Raw genomic sequence first — 17,529 nt, 5'->3', positions numbered from 1 at the left:
CGCGCACACACACACATACACACACACACGCACGCGCGCACACACATACATACACACATACACATGCGCGCGCGTGCGCACACACACACACACATGCACGCACACACACATATAGTTTGGTTGTTAAAGTAAAATTAATAATGGTTTACATCACGTGTCTGTGATTTTTGGGATGACTCTTATCACAACGACCTTTCGCGAACTTATAACCGATCAATAACTGACAAGAAGTCGACATTAGCCAATCAGAAAGCAGCTTTCTGAAGTTTTACGGCACGAGTTTCAAGCGGGTGACTTGCATGTCAGTCTGCGCTTGAAAAATATGCTGACTACGTCCTCGATTAAAAATTTGAAAACTGAACAAAAGAACATTCTGGTATGTCTAATGTATGGTCGAGATTGTATGTGCTTCTCACGTAATGTGCAACGTCTCTTCCGTTCAAATGTGTTTGTTTTTTCGAGGTTGCATGATAAGGCGACGCTCTGATTGGTCGGATGGAAGGTCGTTCTGACTTGTCCCGTCATGGAATGTCCTCAGATCTTTGCTTAGCGGTAGCGAGAACTAAGATGTTATTTAATGAGGTTGTTCGAACCGACGACCATATGTTTCTTGCAAGCGTAAGGTATGCAACTCTGCACATCGACATGCGGCGTATTAGACGTGGCCATGAGTTTGACAACGAGTGTGTATGAACGGACATATATTAAAAATTTCGAATGACTCTGCATATATGCACGTAGGAGACATGTAATACTGTGTTTGTAGAATCTCTGTCAAACATTTACACATAACTATTTTCAATAATATATTCAAAGCGTCCATTTCCGCTCAGTGTCTTCAAGAATAATGTTGTAAACTGTCGTTTGATGGTGGCTAAAAATGAAACAAGCAAGAAATGGGGATGTATTTGATGCGGGTATCATAGTTGTGTTTGGGATCTTAGGTTTGAAGAGTTTCGGCGTCTGTTTTTGGCCTGGTATCGTTTTGATAACGTTTGTAATATTTTTGTCAAATTCAACTTTCTAATGTAGTTTCATTGATTGTTTTCAAAAGCAACATGACTTCAAATTATTGAAATAATACAATGAGGGTTGTACGTGACGTTCAATAGATTCAGATATAAGTTTAAGAGATTAAAATAACGTTCACAAGGTTTTAAACTATCGGATGAAAAAGCAAACTAAAGATAATATATAGAATGGTCTATGTCTGAACAATATCATCTTTTGAAATGACAAGGTGTTAGTAAGGATGTTGTGTGCGATTTACTTTACAAAAGAGAAATAAATAGGTCAGGAGCATATCATAATGTCGGCATGAATTCATTTAAATTTCCATCTCACTGAGGGGAAGGTGTTACCTGACTTGTCATCTGACGGCGGCGTCTTCATCTTTATTCATTGTGTAACCAGGTGTGTAAGATAAATACCACACAGTTGCTGAATAACAACGACATGAAATCACACACAACTTTGGAATTGTTCACATTCATGTCTCTCCAAAAAACATACACCGTGGCAACATGACAAAGATTTACAATGTTTACAATGATTTACATATACTCGTAAGGGACCGACCATTTGATATTGTGGGGGACCTGGGGATTTGTAAGGCTGTGATATATTTTTTAAGCTACAGCTGCAACGACTAATATATGTTTTATTAAATCCATAAGTCTGAATAGTTTGGGTTTTTTTAAAATCCTTGCAACAATGGGATTGTTGTGCAGACAACTTCTTTTTTTAAACATAACAATCTGACTCAATTTACTTTCTTTCGATAAAATCCCAAGATAACTTTATACAAAAACATTTCTACATGTACCTTAAGCCATGGAATGAAATGTTAACATCAACATTGTGCTACATCATATACACATAAGCATTACTTAAGCACCATCCACTTTTTAGGTCATGTGCTGCATTAAAAAATGCCTGATGTGATTGTTTGTTGGAAAACTGACAAACAGCACACCTGCCACTACCTTCACACAAATAATAAACTGCCACTAGCAATCGCTACCGATTGATTGGCGTTAAGCAACAACGCTGAAACGTATCAGCACCCAGGCCACACCACGAATCGGAGTGTCATATTATGCAGTGAAAACGATTATTGTCAACCTCGGAATCACCGCTGACTCTGCTATCTACGGTGGCCCATAAGGGACATGGAGTCTGTTTTTCAATATTTTGATGTTAACTTACTTTTATCTTAACCTTTTGCAAATTAACACAATCTGCCATACAAATATGTGATAAATCATGTATAAAAACATCCGAAAACATAGAAAATGTACTTTTAAGTAGCTTTTGAGCCGCTGAAATGTGAAGTGAAAATGTCAAAAACTAAAATGGAAATGTAAAAAACCAAAACGAAAAGGTCAAAAACTAAAATGAAAATGTCAAAAACACAAAACGAAAATGTCCAAAACTAAAATGAATACACAGAAAACTATTTCCACCGCGGTGTAAATAGTTTTCACCTCGGTGTAAATATTATCACCGCGGTGTAAATATTATCATCGCGGTGGGAATATTATCACCGCGGTGGAAATAGTTTTCTGTATTTTCATTTTAGTTTTTGACATTTTCGTTTCGTTTTTCAGCGATTCAATATCTTCTTTACACATGATTTATCACATATTTGTAAGACAAATCGTGTTAATTTGCAAAAGGTTACGATAAATGTAAGTGAAATATCAAAATATGGAAAAACAGACTCCATGTCCCTTATGGGCCACCGTAGCTATCAGTATCTGGAGTGTCCGCCCTTCCCACGGATGACATTCGCGAGGCGTCTCCTCATGCGGCCGATCTGACGCCTGATTTTCAACATTGGTATCCTCTGTCATTCCTGGTGCAGTTTTTGATCTCTGGTTCTCACTTGGCGGCAGTACATTTATGCAACATGCTGTTGACTAGTTAGAATTCCATTGTTTGTCAAAACGTTTTCGGAATTTGAATCAGGTGGTGCTTACCCAAACCACGTCACCGTTAGAGATGACGATATCTAGTGCCTTTATACGTAGTTTTCACACCTTTTCGAGAACACCAGGGCCCACTTGCACAAAGCGATCTTAGCGCTAAGACTATCGTAAGCCTATGTTAAAGTATGGGGGTTAAGATCATCTTAGCGCTAAGACCGCTGGTATCATCACTGATGTGATATTAAGCCAATACCTTTGATCTCGAGGCCAAACATTTGTACACTGAAAACAACATAAATGTATCTTTGTGGCACGGGTGGCCCAATCGATAAGGCGTCGCAAACCAGCAACCTATTAGTGTGGGTTCAAATCCAAATTCAACCCCGTGATGTTTCTAGGTTTGTCAGCACCATACCCGTGCTCGTGGGTTTCAACAAACCGATACACGTCTAAGACCTGCAGTACTTCGGGATTCTCTCCCACATTAAGCTGACACGCCATGATATAACTGGAATACTGTTCAAAGTGGTAAGAAAGTATTGAAGTTATGTTACTGATTTTAATATCCACAGACAACAAAGAACCTTATAATTAACAGCAAGCACAACAGCCATAACAGAAGTCAACTTACTTGCCTGAGAACCAAAAACGATAGCACTTGCCTGATACTGGTGTTATTATCTATACCGAAACGTTGCTAGAAATGTAATTAAGATGGTCATCATACTGTTTTGTCATCAGATTATGTTGCTGTAATATGTTTCAAGAAACATATGTTCCGACTTTGTATCCTCTAATTTGGATTTGGGGGCTGGTTTTCCTCGTCCAGACTTGGTTGTTTGCAGGGCCTCGTCCAAGTTAATTAATTAATAATATAAAATCAGCCACCCTTCTGATAATATACTTTTTATATTCATGTATTTCCAAGATTAACCATTGAACATTTTGAAGTATGCCGACTATTTGGTATCGTATCCTTTGTATGCTGGTCCTGTTAAAGGGAGCCATCGACCGATACCTAAAGGCTGGAAGATTAAAAGTAACACGTGACTTAAATACGTCACGATGGAATTCTCTTTTTGCACACGACACTTTCGTTACAACAACCAGGGCACCGTTCCACAAAGCGATCTTAGCGGTAAGATGATCGCAATTCCCATACTTTAACATAGGCTTATGGTTGTCGGTGGAGGTAAGATCGCTTTGTGAAACGGGGCCTTGTTAGGACTCATGTAAAGAAAAGGACAATGACGCTAAAAATAGCACAATGTCAGCATCGTTGTGGATTAACCAGCACCTGGGATGGCAGCTCACTGACTACCTCTAAGTGTCAATACCGGACATCACCACCGTGTTGGAAAACGCTGTTGTGTCTCTTTCAAAATCAAATATAAAAGATTCCATTTTAACAAGGATGCGAAAAACTGAAAACTAAAAGCTGTTTTATTGAAGTTTACGTATCTACAGAATAATGCATATTGTCCACAACGTGACGTCACGTGTCACGTGACCTGTACAGTCTGCAGTTGCAGGGAACTGTTTGATCCAAGAACTAATTATTCTGCGACATGAACCAGTACCAGAAGAAATTCTGCGGGCTGAAGAAATTAGGACGAGGTTGATACCCCCAGGGGTTGTATGGCTGGTATGGCTGGTATGGCTGGTATGGGGGGTATGTCTGAGGTACTGGAGTTTGAGTTGTTGCTGAAAATATAACAACAAATACTCAGTAATGTGTCCACAACATATAGATTATTACATGAAGTCAATGAATCGGGTGTTTAGGTGATTGCGTTCCATGGCAACAACGACGGCGTGGAGCGTTGCTCATGCTATCAATCACTGGTTTGTCTGGTCCAGACTCCATTCTTTAGCAGGAATATTGCTGAGTGCGGAGTTTACAACAAACAAACGTGTTTCAATAAAAGTTAAAATAACTCCATGTCGAGTATCATCGCTTTTACTAAGTGCAACATCAGACGAGTTTGTCACGTGAGATTTATGTCGAGCCAGACGGGTTAGGCTTTTTTATAATTTCTTATTTTGGTATGAGTATTTGTCATCCAAAACTGGCTCCCACAGGAGATATCGCTTGGGTGAGATCAAGCGATATCTATACTGTAGATATCGCTGCAATGAAATTGCATCACAATGCTTTGCAGACCATTGTGACGTCATTGGTTACCATGACATCACAATCAAATGACATCACTAATGGCTCTGCTACTAAAGCTGTTAGCAGTACTTTTTACACTTAAGACACTGCTTATTACTTTCTACAAACTGAAAAAGTTGGAAGAATGATGTTGGATGATAAATAAAATCTCACCCTCGTGTCTTTTGATATCAAATATATCAACACTCGTTGATAAAAGTGGAAAAAAATCCTCGGCAAGCCTCGGAATTTTCCCACTTTTATCAACTCGTGTTGATATATTTGATATCAAAAGACACTCGGGTGAGATATATTAAGCGACTTAATGGTAACATGCGCATATATATATATATATATATATATATATATATATATATATATATATATATATTTATGCATTATTGGGGATAACGATAGACGCCAAAGTTTAGTGACGACAACGGTTCTAACAAAATGCATAATTGTCTGGAATGGAGCCTCAGTGTTACGATTCTGCTACCCCAGCTAGAAATAAAAAAAGTGAAACCACCTCATCGGTTGCAAATTAAGATTTCGTGTGTGACAATATACTGTCCACAAGACTGTATAACAAGAGGAATGACTTCAACTTCCCAACAGTGAACTTTCTCCTGTTGTTGTTTGATCTGGGTTACAACATCCAAGGCCTCAGGAAAGCTTCCATAAAGTATGGCAGACATGTAGAGGGCAGTTTCTAAGTTGACGTATCATGATCATTGACAAAACGTATGTTCGATACCATTTTGACTATATATTGACTTTTTTTACTATATAATCTCGTGTAAGTTGAGGTGAACAATTGCCTTGCCTTTGCATGAGTTTGTGACGGGTGCAACTGGTGGGAGAGGATACACTCACGTTTTCACGAATACCTTATATCATTGCTATTCAAAGGTGATGCATAAACACATGCTAATGATTTAGTCGGAATCGAACAATCGACTCGAGATTTCTTCTGATAATGAAAAGGGTCTATCGCTTATATTAACACCGTCACCTCAGACTTAATGGTTTTTGTTTGTTTCTTTGTTTGTTTGTTGCTTAACGCCGCACTCAGCAATATTCCAGCTATATGACGGCGGTCTGTAAATACTCGAGTCTGGACCAGACAATCCAGTGATTGACAACATGAGCATCGAACCATGCAATTGGGATACGATCACATGCATCAACCAAGTCAGCGAGCCTGACCACACGAGCCCGTTAGTCGCCTCCTACGACAAGCACAGTCGCCTTTAACGGCAAGCATGTGTTGTTGAAGACCTATTCTACCCTGGATCTTCACGGGTCTCACAGACTGAAAGCTCACTGACCTGTCTGTGCATTCAGTGTCACAATGACACACACGAGCAGAAGAAACACGAGCTTCATCGTGATGCGGTATCCTGCAAACAGAGAAATACTGATTATCTGACCATTCACTGGCAACTTAGATTGTATTCTCCCCAGGGAGCGGAGAATGAAAGAGTCCACACATCCATTGACCAGGGTAATAATGAGCAACCACTATAAGTGGAATTTAGTGCATTATAAATGGACTTTATTATTATCTTCATCATTAACAAGGAACGAAGGGGAGGCGAAGTCGCCAAACGCTTTAACGTTGCTTTCGTCACGTAGAATACCCGGATGTGACTCCCCTCATAGGTACAACGTATGCAGTCCATTCATGATCATGCTGGAACATTGTTTAAAGCGGCGTAAAACAATTGTTACTTACAAACTTTAATTTACATACTTGTTTGGCCATGATAAATAATTGTGTGACTTTAGAGGATATTTGTACTACAGTAACCTACGGTCATAACGAACTCAAAGGGACCACTAATTTTAGTTCGTTGTAGCCGTAGTTCGTAATATGCATATATACAGCATAACTACAGCAAATAGTCGGGACAAAAAAGTAAGTTCGTTATATCCTTCAGTTCGTTATAAGCGTGTTCGTTATAAACGTAGTTTACTGTATTGGTATTTGTCTTGTCAGCCCTTATTAATTTAGTTCGCTATTTCTTAATTCAATCGGGTCACGTGTGGTCCAATCGTCGAAGGCGCTGTTCAAAGTTGTTTCCCTTGGGCACACCAGAAACCTATGATTGTGGCTTCAAATCCCGGTTCGCCCCGATTATGTTTCTAGGTTTGTCAGCACCATACCCGTGCTCGTGGGTTTCACCGAAGTGGTAAACGTCTGAGACCTGCATCACTTCGGGCTTTCCTCCCACATTAAGTTGACACGCCGAGATATAACGGGAACACTGTTCAAAGCAACGTTAACCCAACTGACGCACTCACGAAATCACGCACTCGCGCACTCACGCACTCACGCACTCACTCACTTACTTTTTATTCCGCCCCATGAAAACTTAACATTACCTTGTAAAACATATCGACATAACCAGACTCCCAAAAGATAAAGCACCTTGAACGTAATTGTGAGTTATAAAGATTCAGCGAACGGAAATTAAGGCCGCTTTCAGCAATATTCCAGCATACCCGTTGGGCATCGAACCCGGGGATTCAACATAATGACCGAACGCTGTAACCACTGGGCCACTTGGCTAAACGACGCCACGGATGGTCATGTCATATATAATGTGGCTTATTCTACTGTGTTTTTTTCAGCATTAGGGGCGGTGCGATAGTTCTACTAGTTAAAGCTCGAAGATCTGGGTTCGATCCGCAAACGGCCGGTATGAAGCGGACTCACTCACTCACTCACTCACTCATTCACTCACTCACTCACTCACTCACTCACTCACTCACTCATTCACTCACTCACTCACTCACTCACTCACTCTATGTACGTTATTCCATCTTCAAAAGATACAATCAGTATACATAAAACATATCGCCCAGTACGATAAATACTAGTAAATCATTTTGGATGGAGCTCTATCACCCATAACGTTCGTGAGTGAGAGCCTCAGTTACCAATATGTATATCACGACTGCCTGAACATAATTGAATCTTGATGGTGATCTCACTCACTCACTCACTCAATCGTGAGTAATTTGATAACACTTCTGCAACGGAGACCCTGCCTGAATACAGTAAACTACGTTTATAACGAACACGCTTATAACGAACTGACGGATATGACGAACTTATTTTTCTGGTCAGGTCATTTGCTGTATATATGCCGTACATATGCTTATAATGAACAAAGGTAAAACGTAGTGGCCCATTTGACTTGTTATAACCGTAGTTTACTGTAAATAGATTTGTTATAGAATTGAATTGTTATAGGATAAAGGGAGAATTCAACAGTATATCCGCGCTGTATCAATTTCGAAAAAGCTTGAAGAAATCACAAATATACGTTATGTGTTAACATCATCACTGACCTGTGAAGATGCCGGGGTAGAATCGGTCTTCAGCAACCCATGCTTGTCGTAAAAGGCGACTAACGGGATCGGGTGGTCAGGCTCGCTGACTTGGTTGATGCATGTCATCGATCCCAATTGCGTGGATTGATGCGCATGATGTCAATCTCTGGATTGTTTGGTCTAGACTTGAGTATTTACAGACCGCCGTCATATAGCTTGAATATTGCTGAGTGCGGCGTTAAACAACAAACAAACAAACAAATGACATCATCACTTAAGAAGGTAATGTGTCTTATGAGAAGGATGGAGCTACACACTTACCCTTTTCCAGCCAGCGTTGCTTACAGCTGACGAAGGTTCCATGTGTTTATATACCGGTGTATGTAGGCGTTGTTTCGGGATTCACTATAAATATTAGGAATCCTTTACAGTGATTTATGCTGTAGCGGGTATTGCAGGTGACGGTTATCTATTTTATAAAATGTCATCTTTCACGAGAACAACATTTTTGCTTTCCATGCAAATACCCAACGGCTATCAAGGTTAAGAAAAACACGGTGTGTGCTCTATTTATTTGTGAATAAACATAAAGTAAACATCACCTGGTCAGGCTTTGAAGTTTGAGAGAAGGACATCCTTGTTGGTTTAGCGACCAGCAGATTCCGAGAAGTGCCAGGACATTAAAAGTGGGTTTATCGAGTTTTTTCATGTAATTGAAAATTGAAAGTATTGTTGTTTAATTTGATTACTAGTATGTCCACTTAACCATTGCTCATTTCTGCAAAAGTCATCTGTGCCTGTAATTTTGTGTGATTGTCTCCGTGTCCCTCGTGATATATGCAATACAAAATCACGGATATCTTAAATACGATATTCACATTTTCGGTTTGGAGGAAATCATACAACTTTTCACCGAGATTTCTAAATATTGTTGCATGTAGTTATTTCTTAGACTTGCATACACTGACTTATACCCCGGCTCATAATTATTGTCCCCCCCAAGATATGTGCGTCTTAGTCTAGGAGTGACCATAAGCATGGGTATATTAAGTGTACGTGATCTTCATCTTCATTTAGGTGGTTACAGTATGGACAAGAAGTATTTTCTAGTGCCGGATGCTTTTGAAAATCTAGCTTCTATCATGTCAGATTTATTTACATTGGATCTAATTGCATGCGTTGATTTAATGGACAAAAGATAAGTCCCTGTGCAATAGAACATTTGAATTCTGAATATTATTTTACACATGTTGACTCTCGTACACTCATAAACCATTCTTGATGATGATATATATATAAATATATATCAGAAACGCTTCTGTTTGATATTGAGATCTACGCTTTCAGATTCAGAGTGACAAAAAGTGCATCAAAAGGGATGACTTCCCAATAGTCAATATTCCAGCAGATCAAGCCTTTGGTGTCACATACCCACCTTTGGGGTACAATGGATCATGCTCTACTACGGAGATTTCAATGAGGATCATACGACTCTTGCTTAAAAAATATTTTATCAAGGTTACCGCATTCAAGGCCTCAGTAAAACATTCAACATATTTTATGCTAGACATGTAGAGGACATTTGTAAATTGTACGCATCGGTGACAAAAGTGGTGCACGATGCGTGACAAAAGTGATGCACGATGCGTGACAAAAGTGGTGCACGATGCGTGACAAAAGTGGTGCACGATGCGTGACAAAAGTGATGTACGATGCGTGACAAAAGTGATGCACGATGCGTGACAAAAGTGATGCACGATGCGTGACAAACGTGATGCACGATGCGTGACAAAAGTGATGCACGATGCGTGACAAAAGTGGTGCACGATGCGTGACAAAAATGGTGCACGATGCGTGACAAAAGTGGTGCACGATGCGTGACAAAAGTGGAGCACGATGCGTGACAAAAGTGATGCACGATGCGTGACAAAAATGGTGCACGATGCGTGACAAAAGTGATGCACGATGTCACACCCAATTTTTAAAACTGGGGCGACGTCATGGTTACCAGTGACGTCACAATGGTCTTCAAAGCTTTGTGATGTAATTTCATTGCAGCGATATCTACAGTGTAGATATCGCTTGATCTCATCCAAGCGATATCTCCTGTGGGAGCCAGTTTGGGATGATAAATCAACCTTTATGTCCTTTGAAGTAATCTAATGGTAATATTGCCGTGGTCTTTTAGCAGGAATGTATACAAATGATTTAACAGGGCCTTTGTAGATACATAGAGTAACACTTCAGTAAACGTTAGGTGGTTTGAAATTCAAATTTCATATAATAATCATGAGCTACTTATTTTAATTCATAAACAGTATATGAACTATGTTAGAATCAGGTGTCCAGATGCTCCACGGATTGAAATATGTGAGCGTAGTGTTAGGGCTTGGATGGGACTGTGTACATGTCATTCCAAATCTCATGATTAGTTTTCTACAGTATTTACATTGATATGAACTGGCTGGACACACATAACCATCCTTGTAGACTGACAGACACCATGATGTACCATGATGGTATCTTGTCCGTAATGGACAGCTAACATGTGGGTGGTGGTGACATGAAGGATTTCTCCGGGGGGGGGGGGGGGGGGGGGGGGGGGGGGGGGCGGAGGCCTTTGGCCACTCACTGTCAAAAGTTGGGTCAGAATTTACTTTAAAACTGGGGCGACTGAAGCGGAGAGCGTAGCTTGGGCTCCTATGGTTAATGCTGCTATACTAATTCAGGTAAGTGACCTAAAAGAAACTACATTCATGGAAAATCAATCTTATATCCGAAAAAGTATTTATTCACATATACAAGTGTAATACTCTTACTCCATGATCTTGTATCTTTTCCTTCAAAAATTTAAATGTTTTATTTAAAAAACATAACGACAAAGAATAATATTTTGAAAAATCATGTTTCAGCAGTTGGTGTTTTTATGACTGTTTAGTGTTAATATTCGTATTTGCAATTTAAGAGTAATCCATACGCACTTTTGTAAACTGCATTAGTACATGGTAGTTAAAGAAAGTATACACTGGAAAAATGGATTTGACCAAAGAAATACAAACGCTTTAAAAACGTTACTAGGATGAAAACAGTCGCCGAAATACTGCAAACCTAAGGTCTAAAACGCATCTATGATGCCCATATCAAATACATCACCATCGAATAACCATTCCTGGTGTGTTTCATTTGTCGCCACCATCAAACATGGCGTATACTTCGGCTCGGTAGTATTTCCTTTGTAATACAGTAAACTACGGTTATAACGAACACGCTTATAACGAACTGACTGATATAACGAACTAACTTTTTAGTCCCGACTATTTGCTGTAGTTATGCTGTATATATGCTTATAACGAACCACGGTTATAACGAACTAAAAATAGTAATCCCTTTGAGTTCGTTAAAACCGTAGTTTCTGTAGTTGTGTTGACCTAACTATTTCAGTACCTGCCATTGCATGCAATCATGTTGCTGAAGAAGGCTGGAGCTGTGTTCCTTCTCCTGGTGATGTGCCCACAGGGTAAGCCGTTGTATCAGTGAATTCTCCATATATTTGAAGAGGCGAGTGAGTGAATGCTATTTTTTGCCGCAATTAGCAATATTACAGCTATGTCCATCGTGCGTGTAAACAATTGAGTCTTGACAAACTGAACTAAAGAACGTGCATCGGTACACGTGGCCGTGATATCATGACAAATCAGCGTCGTAGAGCCTGTGACCCAATCAAATTTTAAACGGTTCCTACTTGCATGAACCAGAGAGACGTGTGACCATTGCTTATGATAGTGATCACTGGATTGTCTGGTCTGATGACTGTTCACATGCCGCCGTAATATAGCAAGTATATTGCTGGGTGCAGAATACTGACTCCGAGCCGACCAGTCCTTGTTTTAGCCCCTTAATGCCGATCGCCAGACAGGGTAACAACAAGTACCATCTTTTAACGTCTTTTGGTATGACGCGGCCGGGGATCGAACACCGGACCTTCCGCTCTCCGGGCGGACGCTCTACCACTAGACCACGGAGGCGGTCCAAATTGTGCGAGGGGCGGTTGCTACCGGGTGAGGAGGGCAGACAGACCCTTTCCGTGAACCTGGAGTCATTACTCATGTTCAGTTATCCTTTCATATAATTATTTTCAAAGGTGTTAGCGTAGTCTAGTGGGTAAAGCGTTGGCTCGTCACGCCGAAGACCGGGCTCGATTCCCCACATGAGTACAATGTGGAAACCTATTTTCCGGTGTCCCCCTCCGTGATATTGTCATCACTGTTCTGCGTTTTACGCCCTATGGAATCTGTTTCAACAGATACTCGAGACTATTATTTTCCGGCTTTGACATTTTCAATTTATCACATGTAACAGGCACTTAAGTGCCCAAGGTCATTGCTTTTATCATGTAAGATTCCGATTTCATGCTAGTCACAGCATTGTCGGTGACCCCATGATGTGTAAACAGCAAGGGTTTGTTGGTTGGTTGGTTAGTTTGTTGTTTAACGCCGCACTCAGCAATATTCCAGCTATATGACGGCGGTTTGTAAATAATCGAGTCTGGACCAAACAGCAATGGTTGGTTGGTTGGTTTGTTGTTTAACGCCGCACTCAGCAATATTCCAGCTATATGACGGCGGTTTGTAAATAATCGAGTCTGGACCAAACAGCAATGGTTGGTTGGTTGGTTTGTTGTTTAACGCCGCACTCAGCAATATTCCAGCTATATGACGGCGGTTTGTAAATAATCGAGTCTGGACCAAACAGCAATGGTTGGTTGGTTGGTTTGTTGTTTAACGCCGCACTCAGCAATATTCCAGCTATATGACGGCGGTTTGTAAATAATCAAGTCTGGACCAAACAGCAAGGGTTGGTTGGTTGGTTTGTTGTTTAACGCCGCACTCAGCAATATTCCAGCTATATGACGGCGGTCTGTAAATAATCGAGGCTGGACCAAACAGCAAGGGAGCGTCAAAGGATATACTAGTATTGGCTTGACATGAAGGAAATATTGCATGCATTTTCCTTTCCGTATCTTTGTACAGATATTCCTGAAAAAGGTTTACTCTTTGAGTGTACCAATGGCGTTTATCTCACTCAATAATTGCTGACTTCTTTAACTCAAAGAACTGTTGAACATGCTACAAGATAGTGTATGGCGTCTTTAAGTAACCACTGATAGGCCTATCATCTTTGGGAAGAACAGCTTGGTGTCTTGAAGTTTTAGCTGTACTGTAAATGAAGACTTATGGACTTAATTTTCTTGCTGTCAGCACCATACTGATGCTCATGGGTTTCACCAAAGTGGTAAATGTCTGAGACCTGCACCACTTCGGGCTTTCCTCCCACATTAAGCTGACACGCCGTGATATGACTGGAATACTTTATACAACGGAGATACATCCAAGTCACTCAGTCACTAATCTTCTAATTCTTTAAAGGGGCGGTCGGGTAGCCTAGTGGTTAAAGCGTTCGCTCGTCACGCCGAAGACCCGGGTTCGATTCCCGACATAAGTACATTGTGTGAAGCCCATTTCTGATGTCCCCGCCGTGATATTGCTGGAATATTGCTAAAATCGGCGTAAAACCATACTCACTCACTCACTCACTCACTCACTCACTAATTCTTTAAAAGAAACGTTTCGGTACAGAGGCTGTTACCGTTATACAGCAAGTGATGATGTTGATGTTCTTGTATGTCCAAAAACACATCCTACCATCGTTACGTGGTTATAAGATATTCACACAGAAAACCAATGTGACCGCTTTTACAAATATACTACTTAAAAGATGTTAAGGGCCACCGATTATTTGTATAGTTAATCTATATTTCTATTGTTTCTATAGTTAATCTGTCATGCAATAAACTATAAAAAGTAGCATACAGTAAACTACGGTTATAACGAACACAAAGGGACTGCTAGTTTTAGTTCGTTATAATCGTAGTTCGTTGTAAGCATATATACAGAAAATATATTCAAATGCCAAGGGCCAAAAAATAAGTTTGTGATAGCCGTCAGTTCGTTATAAGCCTGTGTTTTTATAAACGTAATTTACTGTATTTGTAACTGATCAAGATTATGTTATAATATATAGCTTGCCTGGTTACAAAACCATGTTTTGGTCTTGAATAGTTAGCGGGTATTTCAGTTATATTAGGGCGTAGCAGTTTAATGAAGGAGTAAAGTCCGAGGTGATGCAGGCTTTAGATGCCTTCGAGTTTTGTAAAACCCACGAGCATAGGAGAGTGATTATAAATCTTGAAACATAATTAATATTGGGACGTATCTGGGATCCAAACCCGGTACGCATAAGGGACGCAACTCTGAACAGCGAATTGCGGCACCTTACTCTACTGGGCCCCGTTCCACAAAGCGATCGCAGCGCTACGACAGTCGTAAGTCTATGTTAACGTATGGGAGTTACGGTCACTTTAGCGCTATGACCGGTTTGTGGAACGCACCCTGGACAACCTGTACCCCGGGCAAGATGATTTTGTTTCTTCAGCACATCACATTGTACCAGTATTCTTACTTACGCTCACTGGCATTTATTTCATTCTTCTGTTTAGTTTCGACCCAGGTTCCTTCAGAAGCAAATCAAGCTGTTCCACCAATCTACGCAAGCGTACCAACACAAAACAATCCAAGCGTAACAACACAAAACAATCCAAGCGTACTACCACAAACCAATCCAAGCGTACTACCACAAACCAATCCAAGCATCCTACCACAAACTTATCCAAGCATCCTACCACAAACCAATCCAAATCTACCACCACCAGCTTCGAGCAGGATAAGAACAGTCCCTCTTCAAGTCAATCCATATTTCATTCCGTACCTCCAAGGTTCTGCAAACAGGATTAGTTTGCCTCCCCAAGCTTCTAGGTTCTGGAACTTTGGCAGACCTACACCACATTTGAACTACAGGAACCAAAACAGGAGGCTGTTTTCAAATCCAGCTTTGAGTTTCTTCGCCATGAACGAATTGTTTGATTTCTTGTAATATATTGAAGAATATGCTTAATTTGTAAACTTATTTTAGTGACGACAACATGTTTAATCTTATCGAATATACCTCATAATCTCATGTATGGTTACCTAAAATATTTCGATCAATACAACCTATGCATGTAGAATAATGTCTATATTGGTTGAAATAAAATGTAATTGAAAAACGTCTAATAGCGTTGTGTAACTTTTTGTTTATGTTGTCGTTGGCAACAGTCAATGAAGTCGTCATTCAGAAACGCCAACAAAAGATGAAGTTTTTATTTCTTCGAACACGATCGGGTTCGAATCCTTGATTTGCCTTGATATTATGTCTAAGTTTGTCATCGGTGTTGGAATAGTTTAATCTGTGAGGTGAGATGGACTTAACGTCAGGTTGCACTTATATAGTGACGTGCATGCTCGTGTGTGTGGCTCCATGTACTTGTCCGGACTAATGCCGAGTTTAAAGGTCAAGCCTACTGAGATACCATGCCACAGTTTAACATAAACACCCCACTCAGACACGGTATACCGACTTCGAGCCGACCTGTCCTTGTTTTAGACCCTTAATGCCGAGCGCCAGGCAGTTTAACAACAAGTACCATCTTTTAATGTCTTTTGTTATGACGTGGCCGGGGAATTATAACATGCATCAACCATTCTAATTTAACGATGACCTTGACCTTTGAAAGGCCTATAACTGAGATTTGACTTACAGTTGTATACCTTCAGATTTCCTTAGAATCTGACATGATATAAAACGGGTTTGCAAAAAACCTAAAGGGTGACTTTTGCTTCAGGTAAGAAACACATTTTATTTCTGCAATTTGTTTTTCTTTTGTGTCCGGTGGAGTCTGTTTCGGACTGTTTGTTCTCTGACGTTGGCATTTTCTATATGTTTGACCTGCTCAGAACAGGGACAGATCAAAGTAGTTGAGTGAATGTTGTGTTACGCGGCGGTCAGCAATGTCTGCCATATTTCATCTTCATCATGGCGGCCTACACATAATCAAGCCTTATGTTTGTTTGTTTTTTTATTAACGCCGCACTCAGCAATATTCCAGCTACATATAACGACAGTCTGTAAATAATCGAGTCTTGACCAGACAATCCAGTGACTGACAACATGAGCATCGATCCACGCAATTGGGATACGATGACATGCATCAACCAAGTTAGCGAGCCTGACCACCCGATCCCGTTAGTCGCCTCTTACGACAAGCATAATCGTCATTTACAGCAAGAATGGGATTCTGAAGACCTATTCCAACCCGGATCTTCGCGGATACTGATAAAATGGTAAATTCATTTGAAAATGTCTGTCGACACCCACTTGACACATGTTTTGCAAATCCTGCAGTCGACAAAAATCTACGTTGTTTTCGAACCGGATGCCTAGTTCTCGATTTTGATTGGACTATGCTTAGACTCCTAAGTCAAGCCAAAATGTAACTCTGGAATTCCAGCCAAGGTCGGCAAGGGTGAGAACTGGACTTTAAGAGTCAGTTAACGCCCTTGACTCGGTAAGATGTTATTACCTGACACCGCACAGCAGTACGTTATATGTTTCATATGACTATAGTTAATCTGTCATGGCCATGCCAGATTCACAAAGGTCATCTGAGAAAATGGGTGTTCTTCAACTTCTTTTGAGTAGTTTATATACAAGGAAATTGTCCGAGTGCGTGACCTGGCTATCAACAGTTATGTCATGGAAGAAATGTACACTTTTGCTCAATTGTAAATTCTTACTTGGCTAAACAATTGTTGTAATAGCGACGTTGAAAATGCAAAAGCAATTGTTGTATGACATTTACACGCATTCACATACATTTACATACACTTATGTCTAAAGATCACACATTTACATAAATCTGCGCATAAACTGACAATCCTGCAAATCATTTTTTTTTTTCAGTGTAAATGGAGAGAAAGCACAAGTAACCCACGTCACAGACATTTCCCAGTTTGGTTAAATATATATTATTATGTACTGTGCTAAGTGGAGCGATTCTGGATTCGAACCCACTCAGATAATCCTGGCACGTGTAAGGGACATAACTCCTCACATCATGATGAGGCACTTAGACCACAAGGTCAAACGTGCCTGGAGGTTGCCAGCCAT

General features: G+C 40.3%; 1 protein-coding gene and 1 long non-coding RNA gene across 2 annotated transcripts; one reads left to right on the top strand and one right to left on the bottom strand.

Annotated features, from left to right (window-relative positions):
• Window positions 1-4,355: 4,355 nt before the first annotated feature.
• On the bottom strand, window positions 4,356-8,879 carry LOC124131014. Its single transcript, XR_006860594.2, has 3 exons — window positions 8,749-8,879; window positions 6,417-6,488; window positions 4,356-4,634 (listed from the first exon to the last, which is right to left on the bottom strand). It is a non-coding gene; the product is annotated as an uncharacterized LOC124131014 (long non-coding RNA).
• A 2,169-nt stretch (window positions 8,880-11,048) lies between these two features.
• On the top strand, window positions 11,049-15,593 carry LOC124131127 (circumsporozoite protein-like). The gene is made up of 3 exons (XM_046494219.2): window positions 11,049-11,156; window positions 11,869-11,944; window positions 14,984-15,593. Exons 1-3 carry the CDS (start codon window positions 11,130-11,132, stop codon window positions 15,415-15,417), a joined length of 537 nt encoding a protein of 178 aa, XP_046350175.2. The 5' UTR covers window positions 11,049-11,129; the 3' UTR covers window positions 15,418-15,593.
• The last annotated feature ends 1,936 nt before the right edge of the window (window positions 15,594-17,529 follow it).

This window comes from Haliotis rufescens, unplaced genomic scaffold (genome assembly GCF_023055435.1).
Source record: "Haliotis rufescens isolate VD_foot unplaced genomic scaffold, xgHalRufe1.0.p SCAF_10, whole genome shotgun sequence".
NCBI classification, from domain to species: Eukaryota; Metazoa; Mollusca; class Gastropoda; order Lepetellida; family Haliotidae; genus Haliotis; species Haliotis rufescens.
Note: the sequence above shows the minus strand (reverse complement) of the source record. Positions and strands in the feature narration are given on the sequence as shown.

Bases quoted from the DNA above. Each gene is read 5' to 3' on its own strand.
- LOC124131127 (XM_046494219.2), top strand. From the start codon at position 11,130: ATGGTTAATGCTGCTATACTAATTCAG. The intron at 11,157-11,868 runs GTAAGTGACCTA...TAACTATTTCAG, and splicing joins ATGCTGCTATACTAATTCAG to TACCTGCCATTGCATGCAAT. The intron at 11,945-14,983 runs GTAAGCCGTTGT...TCTTCTGTTTAG, and splicing joins CCTGGTGATGTGCCCACAGG to TTTCGACCCAGGTTCCTTCA.